Below are 14,791 nucleotides of genomic sequence, written 5' to 3'. Positions count from 1 at the left end.
GTTCTTGTCATTTATGTACATACGTTTCAGAAGAAAAACATCGTGGTGGCTTCACTGTGGACAAAACAAACAAACATGGGGCTTTTTAAGTAAAAATACGACATTTTAAACCAGCTCAGCTGAATTTGAAATAGTGTTAGGAAGCGTTCATTGTTGAAGCAGTATGTCATTTTTCGAAGACGGTTGACTCGTTTCTCCAGATGAACTGATTCAAACCTGGATTTTCTTCCCTGGATTATTGAGCATGCATCAAGAGATGTCATTTTTATTTTATTTTATTATTTTTTTTAAATTTTCCTCCAGTAATGGTTTCTGATCGGTTGTTTATTTGTCACCAGTATTGTCTTTACTCTAAATCCAAGTGTTCTGGCTGAAACTCGAGCTCTGTTGTGTTTTTAGATGTCATGTGACGGCTGTGTCGGTAGCATTGGGAGTATAATGTAGCACATCTCTGCCAGTGTGTCATGGAAGTGGACCGGGGCCGGCGCCCCCGACCACTCGCTGCACCAGCCACCCGGCACCAGCAACAACCTGTTGAGTCAGCCGACTTTCATCCATTTTGTTGTTTTTTTGTTTTTTTTTAAGCTCCCTGTACATTTTAAGCCTTTTTGGTTTCTTGTGTCCTAATGCAGTTTAAGTCATTGAATCGAAGAATGGTAACTACATGAATGTTCTGCCCTACTCCAGCCTCGATGCCATTGCCAAATTTGACTCCCGGCCACTTCCAGCTGTATGTATTCAACAGTGAAACGCGTGCAGTGGGGGCGGCGAGGTGAATTTTAGCGTGGGTTTCCTGGCGGTCCTGATCCAGGGGAAGCGTGTTCCCAGGACACTGAGAGCAGCTTGTTAACTGGAAGTTGGAGACGACGACAGTCTCTCGGGTTTTCAGTTAACCGTTTTTGCCTTCCAGCTCTGTGTTCGTTGTTAAACTCGGTCCCGGGCCTTGGGAGGTCTGGATTCAGTTGTATTTCAAAGAAGAAGAAAAAAGTAAAAATGTGACGGTTTGGTCAGGCCTGATGGGGCGACTTGTACGGTGCCATATACACGGTTCTGCTCCCCCCCCCCCCCAAGAATGTTTGCCCCCCAGTGTTGAGGTTGAAGAAGACAATCGGGCCTCAAAATCTTCGCAGCTGTTGCGACCTAGAGTTAATGTAGATTGTGTAAGTCGGTGTACAGTATATGTTTCAGTTGTACTGTGATTCTGTTTTGGTTTGTGCCCCATGAACAAGGCTGTCTATAGTGACTCTGCAGTGCCCTGCCCAGACTTCCTGATACTTGCTTGTGCTGGTTATATTAAAAAGAGACGCTCCCTTAAATGTTCATTGCCCCCCCCCCCCGTTTTGCCTTTGTCACCAGAAATGAGAAACCAGAATCGGTTTGTACTCCATTTTTAAGCTGTTACAGGGCACAACGGTGTTTAATCGGACGCCGAGCTATGAGTAGACATGTCCAGACTATGAATGTAAATTTGATACATGGGGTTAAAGTCTGAGGTGTCTTTTCCTTGTCCCCTCTCCTCCCGCCTTGCCACCGCCGGCAAATCGAAGAGGTCGACCAGAGATTTTTCTTGTCAAATCTACCCTGCGGGTTTAAAGGGGGGGGGGCCCAGCAGAGTTTTGAGTGGAAGGGAAGGGGGGGATGCCACGGTAACCCGCCCCATACCCCTTCTCGAGCCCCTCCCCTCCACCCTGTCACCATCCTAACTGCCATACCATCTCAAAGTATGCAAGCCTCACCTACACAGACTGCTGCGTGGGAGTTGGCCTATGCAGCCTGTTGTGTGCTTCTGTCCTTAGTCAGACACTAAATGTGATTGTGAAATATCAGTCTGGGCTTGTTTTTTGAAGGATCGGGCGGGAGACGTTCTCTTGTGTTCTCTCTTCTTTTTTTTTCTTTCTTTCTAAAATCCAGCTCATTTTTATGTGCATTACCAGTTTTATTGTACAATGTGTGTTGTACAATACATGCAGCTTCATGTTTTAAAAAAATCCTTAAAGTAAGGAAAATCTTTTGTATTTTTGATTTCAAAAGGCATGTCATATCTACTTTTTAAATGTATTAATGAAGATTAAACTTTACATCAGATGGGAGTGTTTTTTTATTTTCCCCTTACAAATATCTGTACGTCTGTTTAGAGTTTAGCGCAATGTCACTGAACCGTCGAAACGTAGTATGTAGAGAATACAGCTTGCTTTTTGGGAAATCCTGAAGGAAATCTTAAATCACGGCACTTTTTTCTGCAGAGAAGAGTAATTGTGTTAAGAAGCCCCCCCCCCCAAAAAAAACTCGTTAAGCCATTTACTTGCAGGAATTGCTATCTGTGCTGAAGGTGTATTTAAAAATGCTTTAAGACAGCTTTGTTGGCCAACAGGCTATGCTATTGTAAAGTGTACATACAGTTGCAATGAATTTCTGAAACAAAGTTTTAAAGTTAAAACATTTCTGCATGATTCTTGTTTTTCTTTCGCCCTCTAGAGGCAGAGAGGGAGGCAGGCAGGGGGGGGCTGCAGGTTTGTGACGTGGGTTATTATGTTGCTTGTGGGGAGAAGTGGAGCAGTGCAGTGTTGAGTCAGATGTGAAGAAGTGCACTAAGGACGCTTTACTCCACTGTTGGGGTGTCGTCACAACCGGGCAGCCCCACTAAAACTGTTCTCATTCTGGACCCCCCCCCCCTTTGTGCTTATTTAACGTGTCAGCATTTCCTAGAGATCTACCCTGTGGTTATTATTTTATTGTTATTATCATCATGGGGTTCAGTGTTTTCTGTTTCTCCCTATTATGAAAAAGGCCAAACCGGAAGCGACTTCCGGTCCCTGTGTTTGGGGAGCGCGCCACGGAGCAGGTAATTAAAAGTCGCGGCTGAAAATATTAGAAAATATTCCCAAAAAGCAAAACTCAAAATATTTAAAACCAACCCGAGCTAAGCTTAGAGCGCCTGCCGCCATGGGGGTGGAGGGACGCTAACTGGCCACCAGATGGAGCTAGCCGACAAAGTTGAGAGGGGGGGGGGAGTTTCGGAAGTGTGGGGTCTGTGCGCGCGCTCCCAGGTAAGAAAATCATAGGGCTGGATCGCCTCGTGCGGACGGCAACGTTTTACTGACACGTTCGTTTCATCGCTCGTCTCAGTGACCCCCCACCACCACCCATATGAAGTCATATTGTAGCGAATTCGGGGGGCAACCACAGGAACTGCCGCGGCCGGGACGCGAACCCGTATTGCCCGCACCGCAGGGGGCATCGCTAACCGCTCTACTAAAGGGTCAGACCCGCCAGCCAGCGGCCAGCGTGTCTTCTTATCCATGCACGTTACAGTATTAAGCCCGTGTCCATGTCTTCTCCCCTCATCTTCGACGGAGTCGTTACGGCGCCAGCCGTCTTTTGTCTGCCGCGGACGAGATGGCGGGAATCGTGTTTCGGAGGGCTGCCGGGCGGGACTTCATCGACAGAGGATGAATATTTCAGCACTAATGCGCCGCGCTGGTTCGTGGAATCCGTTCTGCGTCTCGCGGCCCCTCGTGTCACACCTGACCGCGGGCTGGTTTCCGCGTGCGCGCGCGCGCGACGGGTCCTCGCGGCCGGCTGTTAAAGCGTCTTGCAAACGAGCGGGCAGCGGAGCGACATGAAGGCGCTGTTTTCACTCGCGGCTCCTCAGCTTCCTTCATTCTTCTCGTCTCCGCCGGGCGGGTGAGAGAGGGAGAGAGAGGGTGGGGGGGGGGAGGAGGCGTCCTGAGACTCGGGAGTTCGGTTCGTGGAGCGTCGTTCTGATCCGGGCGACATGCGGTGGGCTGCAGCCGTCTGCGTGCTCTGCGTCTGCTGGGGTGAGTGGGGGGAATGGGGGGAACGCGCCGTCAGGGAGCCCCGTAGGGCCAGTGTTTCTCAACCGGGGGTCCGCGGACCCCTAGCGGTCCGCGGTGTAATTGCAAGGGGTCCGTGAAAATAAGATATCTTTAAAAAAAGATCCTATGACATTTATAGAAATAGGATTATTTTACTCAAATGTGACTGAGACCTTTATCTACCTAAACTATAAAGGGTAACGGGACTTTTTTCTCTAATTACATCTGTTTCACAAGTGTAATTTATTGTATTTTAATAAGAGATCTCGCTCCCGTTTGCATTGTTAAAAGTTACTGCATAAAAATTCTGTTGTTACATATATCTGAAAGTTACTGAATACATATTCTGTTTTGTTACATATATCTGAAAGTTACTGAATACATATTCTGTTTTGTTACATATATCTGAAAGTTACTGAATACATATTCTGTTTTGTTACATATATCTGAAAGTTACTGAATACATATTCTGTTTTGTTACATATATCTGAAAGTTACTGAATACATATTCTGTCTTGTTACATATATCTGAAAGTTACTGAATACATATTCTGTGTTGTTACATATATCTGAAAGTTACTGCATAAGAATTCTGTTGTGTTAACTATATCTAAGTTACAACTGAAAGCTCTTATTTTTGCCCCAAAAAGTGAATAAATGCTATAATGCAATTTAAAATGCAGTTTCTACTGTTTCTATCAAATTGCAACCCCCCTCCCCCAAGATCAGGTGGAGGGGTCCTCAGGGTAGATCAAAAATACGCAGGGGGTCCAGGACCCCAAAACGGTTGAGAACCACTGCCGTAGGGCACAGAGCTGATGAGTCGCGCGCCAGAAATGAAACCAGAAATATGAGAATATAAATACACCAAATCTTGAACCTCTCACACTGCGACGGCGTCGTTAGACAGATAGTTGCTGCTGCCGTCGTTTCAAGAAAGGGGCATTTAAAGCACGTATGCTACAGTGTGGCTTTACAAATCGACGGTGATCAAGAAAAGTATCCATTCTCAGATGTGCATTCAAATAACTCTTGTAACTGTTAAAACTTGCACGTGTTACATTATACACAGGCTACCTTTGAATAACTGTTAGATCGTGCGTGCTTGTCAATAATTGCATGTTGAAAAGTATTGTCAGTTGTATTTTCAAGTTCATATTCTTCACTAGATGATAAACACAAGTGTGAAGTGTGATTGCATGTCAAGTCAGTTTTGTCTGCATAGCCCAATATCACAAATTACAATGTCGAACCACGATATGTTAAAACTTGGGATTTTTTTCTTTCTGTCCTTACATAGCCCTCATATAAAGTTGGGCCAAAGTGGCCCACAAGCCTTACCCACAATACAATGGTGAGCCTACAGAGATTTACATGTGCACTTTCATTCCTCCCCAGGCATTTTGTGCGGCGTGAAGCAGGCGTGCTCACAGATTCAAATCCAGAGAAAGGCCCCTAACAGAGACATCAGACTAGAGGAAGACATCCGGGAAGTTATTAATCAGATCCACTCCCTGTCCAAGGAAAGTGGAAAGACGCATGCGAGTGAAAAGGGCAGTGTCAATACAAAGCATTGGGAGGATCCCACGCCCCGACCTCCATTCTTCTCCACGCTGGGGGAAGATGACTTGAGCCAATACTTTGGTGTCCTGAGTAACTTGTATGCTGTGTACAGGCCGTTGATGGGAGAGAGATTCATTGAGAAGCTTCCTAAAACATTCGTTTGTATCTTGTCCGGGAGAGAAGACTGTGGATTAGTGGCAGAACTGACGAAGACGGTTTCTCTTGAGCTGGGCAAACCGTTACTGACTCTCCTGACGTCTTTAAGATCTGGGACGTGCACCTCAGGAGACGCTTTAGGGGAAGATGCAGGCTCGAGTTTCCTGAGATCCTACCTGAGGATGGAGGAGGCCACTGTCGCAGAATTAAACGCTTTTCAGGATCTGTTTGTAACCATGCTGGCACATCTCCCTCTCTCTGGGGATCTGCTGTCCTCTCTGAGTGGTCTTGTGGACTTGACCGCCACGTATTTCTCGAAGTTAGCTCTGACATTGCTGCAAACCCCGATTGACTATGTGAAAATAGGGCTGCAGCTTGGAATAAAAATCCCATCGATCGATGAAAACGAGCACTGCCAGCAAGGTAACCTAATTATCTGACAGTGTCATCACATGGTTGTGTATGTAAAATATCGATTACTGTTTACGCTTTTTTGGGGGGCAAAAGCATTGCGACATGTTTGTGGCGCAACTGAAATTGTTTTTCTTGTTTGTTCTCTAGGGGACCTCAAACAACTTTTAATGTGGTAAGTCACTTAAAATGTAATTTGACCCTTCAAATTTAAGCAGCCCTAATTTATGCCTCCCCAGCATGGAAGCAGTGCTATATATATATATTGTCCATATTAGCTCTCACTGAATTTCTATGCATGTTTGTCAAAGTTTTGTTTGAAATTAAAAAAAAAAATCATTTCCATACTGGTCAAACGCCTGGTTTATTTAGGGGAATGAATCACAATGTGAGCTGGTCCTTTGGGAACCCGATATTGGACATCTTCCTGGCTCCAGAACAATCTCTGTGCAGCTATCCGGGGCCGGAGTGCCAGAGTCCACACAGCATCCTCTTCACTCGCATCGCCAAGGGAGCCGATGATGACAAAGACTTCCTACTCAGGTGCAACCATCACAATCTTGCTTTCCTCAACGACACACTGTGTGCAGACATCCTGGCTACGAATCCACAACATGGCTCCTCCGCATCTGTGATCGCCCTCTGCCAGGAACTGAGCACCCTCAGCCCCGCACAGCTGGAGCAGGTGTGGAGCAATGCCTGTTTTGTGATTGAAGCTCTGGTGTCTTCGTTCCTCAGCGGGTCCTCCGACTGTGGCGTTGGGAGCACCCGGCCGTTCACACCTGTCTTCCTTCACTCAGAAACTACTCCCTTCGCTCCTCCTGTTCCTCCCATTCTGCCCCGGGAGGCCAGGGCTACCCTCAGCCTCAGCCAGCTCCTCTGCAACTACGGCAACTGGTCTGAAGTCAGCGTGGTGGATGCTGGCCTGGTGACACTGTGCAGTGATAATGACCGTGAGGAGTTTGTGAGGAAAGTGTGTAATAATGGTGTGCTAATGAAGAAGCTGCTCTTGGACCCGAAGAACAACTGGCTGTGGGGATACTGTGCGAATTCCTCTGCAGATGTTGGGTACATGGTGAGCCACTTCTGCCACTATGAGAGCTGGATGGCCCAGCTGGCAATACCAGTCGATTCCTCCCTGGTGGCCTTCTGCTGGAGCCTGGACGGTGACCGGCTGAAGAAGCTCGTCTGTGAGAGTGTGGGTCTCTTCACCATGTTGTTCTCCAACCCCGACAATGCAGGGCTGATTCCGAACTGCACGGAGATCCCACCACCCCCGGAGGACAACCTCAACACGCTAGTGGCCCAGTCCTGTCGCTACTCGCAGTGGCACAACCCAATGCTCATCACCATTGATGTCATGTCCCTGTGTATCCGCCTCGATTCGCAAGGTTTTGTGACTAATGTTTGCTCCAATGCAACTTTTCTGAGAGAGCTCCTTCTTAACAAGGCTAACTCCTGGCTCGAGGAGCACTGTGCTCTGTCACTCAGCTTGCCACCCACAGACCCACCCTTATTCTTCAGCATCACGGACTGGTGTGACTACAGCAGGTGGGAGGGACAGGCAGTGGACCCCTCAGTGGTGGGACTTTGTTGGCAGCACGATCAGCTTGCTTTCCAGAAGAACGTCTGTTGCAATGTGCCTCTGTTTGAGAAGCTGACTCTGGAGCCCCAGAACGAGTGGCTGATGGCTGTCTGCACAGACAAGGAGATCATTGAGGTGCTCCCACAAGTGAGTATGGCAGTTGGATCACGTTGGTCTGCAAATCTGAACTCTGCATCTCCCATGCACAGAAAATGACCAATACAACAGGACAAAACTGATTTTTTTTTTACTCTTGTCTTATGTTTCTAATATTGCCTCTACCTTAGGTGTGCAAGTACTCGGAGTGGACCCGACCTATCATCGTGGACATGACTGAGCTAGCTCTCTGTGCTCAGCTCGACCCATTCAACTTCACCTCCAAGGTCTGCTTAAATGCCTCTGTTATCCAGAACTTGCTGGCCAACCTTGACAACACCTGGCTGGTACAGCACTGTGCTAACTATTCCCATCCTGGGGTAACCACTGGCGGGGGCGGTGGGCAAGGGGGAGGCCTGGTGGGATTCAAGCCCACAGAACAGTGCCAGTATTCCAGCTGGGGTATAGCCCTTCCAGATGCAGCCCTCATGGCTCTCTGCTGGGATTATGATCAGGCCAATTTTGTCTCCTCCATATGCCCCGACGCTAGTCTTCTCTCCTTTCTGGCCCGTGAGTCCTCCAGCATGTGGGTGAGCACGCTGTGCACCACCTACACCAACTATAGCACCAACAACAACCACAACAAAAACAACAGCAGCACTGGAGAGAGCAAGCCCTGCCTGGCCAGAGACCTTGTGATGAGGTTCAACTGGACCTGCTCAGCTGACTTCACTGCTGTCTGCAGGCAGGGCACCAGTCAGACTGAGGCTCTGCAGGTGATGCTGCGCTGCTGGGTGGAGGCCCTGAGGCCCAGGGTGGAAGCCCTGTTGAGTCAGCGTATGGCCACAGTGTTGGAGCAGGCAGCTAGTATAACTGTAGTGATCATGGTGGCCCTGGAGGAGAGCCAGATGACCTCTCTGCGCGTGACCGAGAACATCAGACTCAGCGTGCTGGAGTCCGTAGTCCTCTATCTTGAGAATGAGATCAACTTTGACAACAAGAGGGTCTTGCTACAGTGCTTTGGGGTAGGAATTTGGATTCTCTTACACTTCACTTGAATAAGGAGTGATGAACATCTGTGTGTAAAAAAAAAAAAGTTCTTTTACAGGCCTCTAAAGCGTGACGTGAATAAGGGTTTACACCGGGATTACATTTACGGTGTAGAAATGCGTAGGGGTGTAAAATAATTGCCTTTAATTATGTCCAGCACGAATATCGACTTGAGGATTGCTCTTTTATGCATTTCTAGATGGCTTGAGGTGGATTTTTACCGGTTTTGAAGCTGCAATAAGAAATGTACAGCAATTGCCAGCGTATCTTAAGCTGTATGTGCCTCTGATGTCTACCAGTGTTGGTGCAGGACACTACGGGTGACCATTCTCATGCACTATGGTTGTTACCAAAATACCTCTTAAAAAGATCACAAACATATGACGAGGTTACAACCTTGTCCTATGTCACTTCCACTTATATTCATCTCAAAAGCAGAGCGATTGGCAAACAGAATCCAAAAACCCTTTTATATCTTCACCAAAGGTAAAACACGTGGATGTAGTCGGGCCGCCCAAAAATGATGGCAACACTCCGGATCTATCATCATTGCTGTTTATGGTTTTGAATAAGTGAATGAACGAATAAATGAATGAATTAATCAGCCGATCAATCAGTTGACCAATGAAGAAAACCAATTTAGTTTGGTGATTTCATGGAAACGTGTTATTTAGGACACCGAAGAGCGATTCCCTCTCGTCTTTTGCCCAGAGGCCGTCTTAACCGGCCGCTCCGCTGGGTGACATCGGTGAAGGTGTACTTCACCAGTTAGCCTCTCATATCCCTTCACCATTAGTGTGATTGTCTTGTGGTTGACCTCAGGTGTACAGTTTCACCCCCGTCACCGATATTGGACATAATAAGTCTCTTCCTGTGGGTGGAGTGTCAGCTGGCTGTTACTTGATTTGACGAGTGGAGCGTCGTGTTAACACCGACTCCCAGATGTTCTGGTTCTGGTTCCCTGCACCGTCCTCTGGTTGATGTGATGGTGGCTATGCGTGTGTATGTGTGTGTTTCCCCTCTTATAGAAAGTTCTAACCAGCTTGATGCAGACAGGGAGGGATGTGACCAGCGATGGATTCTTCCTAATCAAGGTGATTGACATTTGTCCCATGACTACCCTCCACCCACCCCTCCACCTACACCACACTATGACACACTGCAGTACACCGAGTTTACCCTTGAACACTACACTGTGTTACAGTCTGCAGGGTTTAAGCAACTCTATTTATCCCTCTCTATTTATTCTATTGTTACCTACCGTGCCCCCCCCTTTCCCCCCAATTGTACTTGGCTAATTACCCCACTCTTCCGAGCCGTCCCGGTCTCTGCTGAGCCAGGGAGGGCTGCAGACTACCACATGCCTCCTCCCATACATGTGGAGTCACCACACGCTCCTTTTCACCTGACAGTGAGGAGTTTCACCAGGGGGACGTAGCATGTGGGGGGATCACGCTATTCCCGCCAGTCCCCCCACCCCATCCCCGAACAGGCTCCCCAACTGACCAGAGGAGGCGCTAGTGCAGCAACCAGAACCCATACCCACATCCGGCTTCCGACCCGCAAACACGGCCAATTGTGTCTGTAGGGACTCCCGACCAAGCCGGAGGTAACACGGGGATTCGAACCGGCGATCCCTGTTTCGGTTGGCAGCGGAATAGACCACCACGCTACCCGGACCCCCCCTCCCCTCCCCCCACCGTTCTTATCTTGTGTTTCTTGCTGTGTGTCTTTTTTATGTTGAGAGAGTAATGTGCCAAATCAAATTAGTTGTACGTCTGAACCAACTTGGCAAATGGAGGTTTCTGATTCTGATTTCTACTGTCGGGTTTTGTTTTACGTTTGGCTTTTGTATATTTTACATGTTCGGTCTGACTTATGTGTTGATCGTATCATGATTTTTCCGCAGGAGTATTTCCGTATCCCGTTGAGGAGTTTAAGACCGGTGTTCAGTGCTGTTGACAACACGACCGTCAGGCAGATCTTGCAGTACTACAGCAGAAACCAGGACATGCTGCAGGTCGGCTCCACCTGTTTGTCCCCCTCTGTTCTCTCATACAGCCACTGGACATAAACACAACTTATCTGTTAAACTACAGGCATGACAGCTAAAAGACATTGATTAGAAATCATTTTATTTGCTGTTGTTTTTCTTTTTCTTTCACCTTTGTAAGACCTTCAGTGTTTGCTTTGAGAATGTTGATGGAGAAGTATGGAGGAGGCCAGAAGGAGGTACATTTTGTCTCTGTGGATTTAGAGAAAGCATATGACAGGGTGCCGAGAGAGGAGGTGTGGTATTGTATGAGGAAGTCGGGAGATGCAGAGAAGTATGTAGGAGTGGTGCAGGATAGGTATGAGGGCGGTGTGACGGTGGTGAGGTGTGCGGTTGGAAAGACAGATGGGTTCAAGGTGGAGGTGGGATTACATCAAGGATCGGCTCTGAGCCCTTCCTTGTTTGCAATGGTGATGTGATGGACAGGTTGATGGACAAGATCAGGTAGGAGTCTCCGTGGACTATGATGTTTGCGGATGACATTGTGATCTATAGTGAGATTAGGGTGCAGGTTGAGGAGAGCCTGAAGAGGTGGAGGTATGCACTGGAGAGAAGAGGAATGAAAATTAGTTGGAGCAAGACGGAATGAGAGGGAGGACAGTGTAATGGTGGGGATGCAAGGAGTAGGAGTTTAAATACTTGGGGTCAACTGTCCAAAGTAACGGGGAGTGCAGGAGAGAGGTGAAGAAGAGAGTGCAGCCAGGGTGGAGTGGGTGGAGAAGAGTGTCAGGAGTGATTTGCGACAGAAGGGTACCAGCAAGAGTTAAAGGGAAGGTTTACAAGATGGTTGTGAGACCAGCTATGTTGTATGGTTTGGAGACAGTGGCACTGATGAAAAGACAGGAGGTGGAGGTGTTAGAGATGAAGATGATAAGATTTGCATTGGGAGTGACGAAGAAGGACATGATTAGGAACGAGTATATTAGAGTGACAGCTCAGGTTGGACAGTTTGGAGACAAAGCAAGAGAGGCAAGATTGAGATGGTTTGGACATGTGTGGAGGAGAGATGCTGGGTATACTGGGAGAAGGATGCTGAATATGGAGCTGCCAGGGAAGAGGAGAAGAGGAAGGCCAAAGAGGAGGTTTATGGATGTGGTGAGGGAGGACATGCAGGTGGCTGGTGTGACAGAGGAAGATGCAGAGGACAGGAAGAGACGGAAACAGATGATCCACTGTGGCGCCCCCTAACGGGAGGAGCCGAAAGTAGTAGTTGTAGCAGTAGTAGTAGTAGTAGTAGTAGTAGTAGTAGTTTGTAAGATCTTCCATTTTAAAAGAAGCCTTTTTTAAAAGTCTTTTTTAGGCCTTTTTATGCATTTCAAATAAAGTGTTGCCCATTTTTGTATTTGGCTTGTTTTGTGCACATGGAGCATGCCATAGCAGTTTGAGATTTGCTTTAAATTGCAAATAAAATACATTATTATTGTTATTGTTATTATTATTGTTATTAAAACAATAAAAGAATTCATAAAATAGCAACCTGAAATCAAAAATGAGAAAAAGAATACAAACAAGGACTTTGAGAAGATTAGTCTGTAGAAGGACTCTTTATGGAACGGGTTTAAAGATGACAGACTTGGCTGTTCTGAGCTTTTCAGGGAGGGAACGGTCAAGTCTAATGGGTCATAACTGCAAAGAGCAGGTTGTCCATCTGGACACTCAGGTAAGAGTTCCTACTGAGAGAGCAGCTTTTCACCTTTGTTTTCCAGCTGACGGATGAGTACTTGTCCACCATGGTGTCAGTGCTGTTCCAGGTCCACCTGCTAAAGGATGCCAGTCTGTTTCCTGAGCTGGCCCCTCTGCTGGCCGTGGCTCGGCCCGCCGACATCCGAGGTTTGCCGCCACTACAAACCAACGACAATGTGTGAGTCTCGTGTTTTTATTTATCTATTTATTTATTTGTTTATTCATTAATTTGTCATTTTCCTCGTGAGCTCAAATCTGGAAAAAAATACCTATTATAAGTAACTAATAAGTAATTTATGACTTATTAATTACTTATAACTAATAAGTAATATTAGTAGTTATTAGTTATAAGTAACTAATAACTAATAAATTACTTTATATTTAAGTAACTACTAAGTAATTTATTACTTATTAGTTACTTGTAACTAATAAGTAATAAATGAACTAATAAGTGAACCATCTCTAAGGCAATACTACTATGTGGTTTACTTAACAAACGGAGTAATTTGTTGAATCAGTTCATCTCAGGTATGTCACTTTTCCATCACAAGTCTGAAATTTGTGATCGCCTCCTTTCTTATCATCCAAAAAATGGTGATGGCGTTCGACGTGCTTCCGTGTGAATGACATGGTGCCGTTAAAGGTGGCTGCAATACAAAAGATTACAAGAGCTTAAATGAAACCAAACCGTTTGCTCCTTATGCTCCTCCAGGAGGGAGACCATCAACAGCAATCTTCTGCTCATGTCCGAGGAGCAGCGGTGGGCTTTCGGCCAGTGGTACGGCCGGGCTGTGGGCCCCCATCGCATAACCAGCGGCAGTCTATCACTCATCGGGGACACGGGTAACCTGATCGTCTACCTGCCGTTCCACAGCTTCCAGCACCTCTCACCTGCTCAGGTAACAGCCCTCTGAGCTCTGACACCTGGCTGGGAAACCCGAGAACCCGTGACTCTGTCAGTTCCATTAGCCTCCGGCCACCGCCGCAAAAAGCACCCGCCGGCCTCCTCTTTCTCCGTCATCACTGTTGCGTGTTCACGCTCGTCGCTGATGTTCAATAAGTAAAGATAGGAACTTATGAATTAGGAATGGGCCCTCTGGCTAGCAACGCCGCTGACCTTTCAGCGGTTGACATACGAACAGAATTTGAGATTTTCAGGAACAATGGGTCGTTTCATATCAGATTAGAAATGCTTGAATGTGTGAGTCTGGCATCTGAATTGTTTCTCGTGTACGACATTTTAACCAGGGCCGAACTTGAATTTGCACCTTTTTCATGACCATATTAAAATATTACAGCTCACCCTATTGCGGCATTTGAGTTGTTCGGCATCACGTTGTATTTAAACAAAATTAATCTCATTTTTTTCTGCCCTGTGGTTATTATAACGGCATCGCTTTGTGTTGCTATGTCTGTCCACAGCTGCTGCAGGGACTGGATGTCTTGCAGAGGAATCCCCTGAGTTCCCTTCAGCAGCAGTTTGTGGCTAACAGCCTCATTGGCTCATATAGCAACTTGACGGCACAGCACTTCACCAGGTCGGTAGCGACAGAGAGACATCTAAGTCATTTTATTAGATGGCAGCCCAGCCAGGGGAGACTTTCGTCATGCTCCAGTCCAATCTATGAGTTAAAAAAGGGGGCACTGGGACTGATGCAGCTGTTTTTAGGATATAGTCTACCACTTCTTAGCTTGTAAGTTGAACTAACTAACCCTTCGAGAAAAGTATGGCTCTCTGAAAACGTTTAATCTGCAAGTCAGATAGACAGCCAATATTTTTTTTGTTTTGTTTTTGGAATTTTCCCACTTCTTCTCCATAATTGTATCCGGCCAATTACCCCACTCTTCAAAGCCATCCCAGTCGCTGCTCCACCCCCTCTGCCGATCCGGGGAGGGCTGCAGACTACCACATGCCTCCTCCCATACATGTGGCGTCGCCAGCCGCTTCTTTTCACCTGACAGTGAGGAGTTTCACCAGGGAGACGTAGCGCCTGGGAGGATCACGCTATTCCCCTCAGTTCCCCCTCCCCCCTGAACAGGCGCCCCGACCGACCAGAGGAGGCGCTAGTACAGTGACCAGGACACATACCCACATCTGGCTTCCCATCTGCAGACACGGCCAATTGTGTCTGTAGGGACGCCCGACCAATCCGGAGGTAACACAGGGATTCGAACCGGCGATCCCCGTGTTGGTAGGCAATGGACTAGGGTATGCTACCCGGATGCCCCGGATAGCCAATATTTGAGAAAACAGCAAATTTTGATTTTACAAATCGATTGATAGTACAACATTAACACATTATAGTATTGGATGAAAGGTACATTAAATACACAGCTACAGTTTTGGAGAATTATATG

At 47.0% G+C, this 14,791-nt stretch overlaps 1 protein-coding gene across 1 annotated transcript in view; it reads left to right on the top strand.

The window, feature by feature from the left end:
• The first annotated feature begins 3,775 nt into the window (after nt 1-3,775).
• strc1 (stereocilin 1) overlaps nt 3,776-14,791 on the top strand; it is a 36,864-nt gene continuing 25,848 nt past the window's right edge. The window contains exons 1-10 of the mRNA XM_056278818.1: nt 3,776-3,818; nt 5,235-5,978; nt 6,117-6,141; nt 6,339-7,698; nt 7,839-8,672; nt 9,726-9,791; nt 10,607-10,717; nt 12,457-12,611; nt 13,146-13,332; nt 13,856-13,971. Of these exons, the coding sequence (XP_056134793.1) occupies nt 3,776-3,818; nt 5,235-5,978; nt 6,117-6,141; nt 6,339-7,698; nt 7,839-8,672; nt 9,726-9,791; nt 10,607-10,717; nt 12,457-12,611; nt 13,146-13,332; nt 13,856-13,971 (3,641 nt within the window). The remainder of the gene's footprint in view (nt 3,819-5,234; nt 5,979-6,116; nt 6,142-6,338; nt 7,699-7,838; nt 8,673-9,725; nt 9,792-10,606; nt 10,718-12,456; nt 12,612-13,145; nt 13,333-13,855; nt 13,972-14,791) is intronic.

The sequence above is a fragment of the Lampris incognitus genome, chromosome 4 (assembly GCF_029633865.1).
Source record: "Lampris incognitus isolate fLamInc1 chromosome 4, fLamInc1.hap2, whole genome shotgun sequence".
NCBI lineage: Eukaryota > Metazoa > Chordata > Actinopteri > Lampriformes > Lampridae > Lampris > Lampris incognitus.
The sequence above is the reverse complement of the archived record's forward strand: the minus strand, read 5'-3'. Positions and strand labels throughout refer to the sequence as shown.